This window comes from Ziziphus jujuba, chromosome 8 (genome assembly GCF_031755915.1).
Source record: "Ziziphus jujuba cultivar Dongzao chromosome 8, ASM3175591v1".
Lineage (NCBI taxonomy): Eukaryota > Viridiplantae > Streptophyta > Magnoliopsida > Rosales > Rhamnaceae > Ziziphus > Ziziphus jujuba.
In genome coordinates, this window is record NC_083386.1 from 5,075,639 (window position 1) to 5,078,394 (window position 2,756).

Genomic DNA, 2,756 nt, shown 5'->3' on the forward strand with positions numbered 1-2,756 from the left:
TCTCATGCCTAAACCAAAAGCAGCTTTCCAGTTTGCAATAGAGATTGCAAATTATGACAGCTACAACAGCATATTAAGTGAAAGTAGGTACTAATATGAAGTCCTTGTTTTTGTTTTGTGTTCTGTTTGATACCTTCCAAATGGAACCCCATCACGCTAATTATAGTCACCAAGAATTAATAATCTACTTCAAAATTCACTTCGCAATATTCATCAAAAGCTTTCCAAATTTCCGAAAATCTATTGCAAGCCATGGGATTAAAACAAGAAGTTACTTATTAGCATGTTTATACATAAAGGGGGAAAAAATTACCTATATAAAGAGTGAATTTTCTGTTTACTTCCAATTTATACCTTTCATTTGAAAGCAAACTTAACTCAAGATATATTAATGAGCAATAAATTAAAAAAAAAATGTGAAATGTGCAAATTTGTGGAAAAATGCATGAAAGATGCATCAACAATTTTGGGCACTGTAGCAACTACAAATAATGGCATTCGATGAGAAACATGACCTTGCAGCTATATATATATATATATATATATATATATACACACACACACTATTTTACAGGCACAACAAAAAAGCAAACATGAAAGAAGTTTCAACATGATAGGAATGAAGGGCATTCTTACAATAAATGTATTTTTTTCTCTGGATCATCTTCATGTTCAATCTTCTTCAGTCATCTTCAAAATCATCATCAAAATCATCTCCTTCAGAATATTCTTCATCATAGCCAACATTCTGATGCATTTATATAAAGCCTTGAAACTTTAGAATCATAGTTTTCAAAAAGTTTCAGGAAACTCTATTACAATGATAATAGTGGGGCCATAGGAGAAAATTAATTAAACTGTAGATGAGCACATTTTGAGAATATATATTATATAGCAATAGTAAAGCCAAAACAAATACAAATGATAGAAATAAATTTGGAGAATGGGTTTATTACCTTGTCTGTGAAAATTTCTTGTAATACAGTACGAGGGTGGCTCTTCCAGTAGTGTGATATGGTGCTATTTATTAAGCTACTAAAAGTAGACATAGTTCTATCATAATCCAGGACTACTTTATGAAGTTTTTGGCTGCCAACTATGTTGTCGTTTTTAGAGAAACATTGCATTTCAGAGCACCCATTTACAAATACACTTTCCAAATCTGGAAATCCAATCATATATTTCACGGAATAGAAGCTCGAAAGGCTTGGTAAGTAATCAAGTGTCAAAGTTTTCAACAGACCAAACACAATTTCACCTTCCATATCATCAGTTTCTTCTGTATCTGCAATTATTTCTGTCATTCTTTTGCAACCACATATCGTCAACCTTTCGAGCCGTGCCATACTTTTTGCTGTTTGGGAAGTTAGTAAACTTAGCATTCCATGGCATTGTGCGACTCTCAAACTTATCAGATTTTGGAATGACATAGAGGAAGACACTAATTTCTTTAATCTGCCACATTTCAAAATGTCTAAATCCACCAAATTCTGAAACGCTCTGCTCAGCTGTGAACTCTCATCCCTCAAATGCATCAAGTTTGACATATCATATAGTCTTAAACCACTTAAATGTGAAAGTGTTCCTCCACACCAACCAGCTGCTCTTGGTCTACATATTGACTAGCAATTGTAACCTGCAAAATGATTAGCAGAACCTTTATTTATTTTTTTTTTTTCCTTTTTTCTTTGGACAGTGAAGAAGTGCTATTAGATGATAATCAGAACATAAATTATGGGATGTCTAAAAATGGAAATAAAAAAATAACGTGAGATGCATGATAATACTTTAAATAATATCTAACATTCGATATTAAAAACATCATGATGTCACACTATCCTTTAAAATCCTTAATTAAGCTCAAAACACCCGAAACGTGATAGCGTTTGCTTAAATGCTTAGGCACGCTCACAGTGTGTCAGATGTCTTGAACTTATTTGGCAAAACGCTTCTCTAAATTAAATTGAAAGAACTTTCCTAAAAATAAAATTGAAAGCACTAAAAAATTAAAGGGTTAGCACGGTTTGTGGAAATAGAAGGGCATGGGCGGAGGCTTCTCCCAAAACTTGCTCCATCTTCATTGGACTACTCCCAACTATTTATGGGCCTTGTTGCAGGCCACTCAACATATTAGGGTGGAGAAAAAAAGCCTTCCTGGGGTGGTCCATGGTATATCTCAAGTTCTCAACTTCATTTGGTGGACAAAAGAGAGAGTTATTTCCTTTCACCAAAAAATAATAATAATAATAATAAATACAGGGCCAAAAAAACAAAAAAAAAGATAGAGTAATTTCAATATCTATGATCAAAGTAATAACTTCAGTCTTTTTGAATTCTTCTCATGCTTAACAAAGCAGCATTTCTTGAATCTGTTTATTCTGCATTTGAAATGATAGAGAATGATATGACAACCAAAAATGCATATTAATTATAACTTGAGTATTTGTATGTATGTCAGATTGTACGAATCAAAGTCCTTGTAATATTAATTAGTTAATACTAATTTCAATTTCTATGATCGAAGTAATATGTATCTGCAGGCTGCAGCAACCCAATAGTCGAAATCATGACTATATATATATATATATACAACCTTTTTTTTTTTTTTTTTGGGGGGGTTTTTGAAAGGATAATGAGTACGTACTCTGTGAAGATAAATGAGATCCAAATATACTCCAAATATATATATGTTTTTCGTTCCTAATAATAAAGTGTGTAAGGTTCATTTAAATATACATTTGGTTAAGGATTCGTTT

General features: G+C 32.2%; 1 protein-coding gene across 1 annotated transcript; it reads right to left on the reverse strand.

Moving 5' to 3' along the window:
* Positions 1 to 682: 682 nt before the first annotated feature.
* LOC132804997 (uncharacterized) lies at positions 683 to 1,547 on the reverse strand. The gene is made up of 2 exons (XM_060819599.1): positions 957 to 1,547; positions 683 to 748 (listed from the first exon to the last, which is right to left on the reverse strand). The coding sequence occupies exons 1-2, from the start codon at positions 1,545 to 1,547 to the stop codon at positions 683 to 685; spliced, it is 657 nt and encodes a 218-aa protein (XP_060675582.1).
* Between the last annotated feature and the right edge of the window lie 1,209 nt (positions 1,548 to 2,756).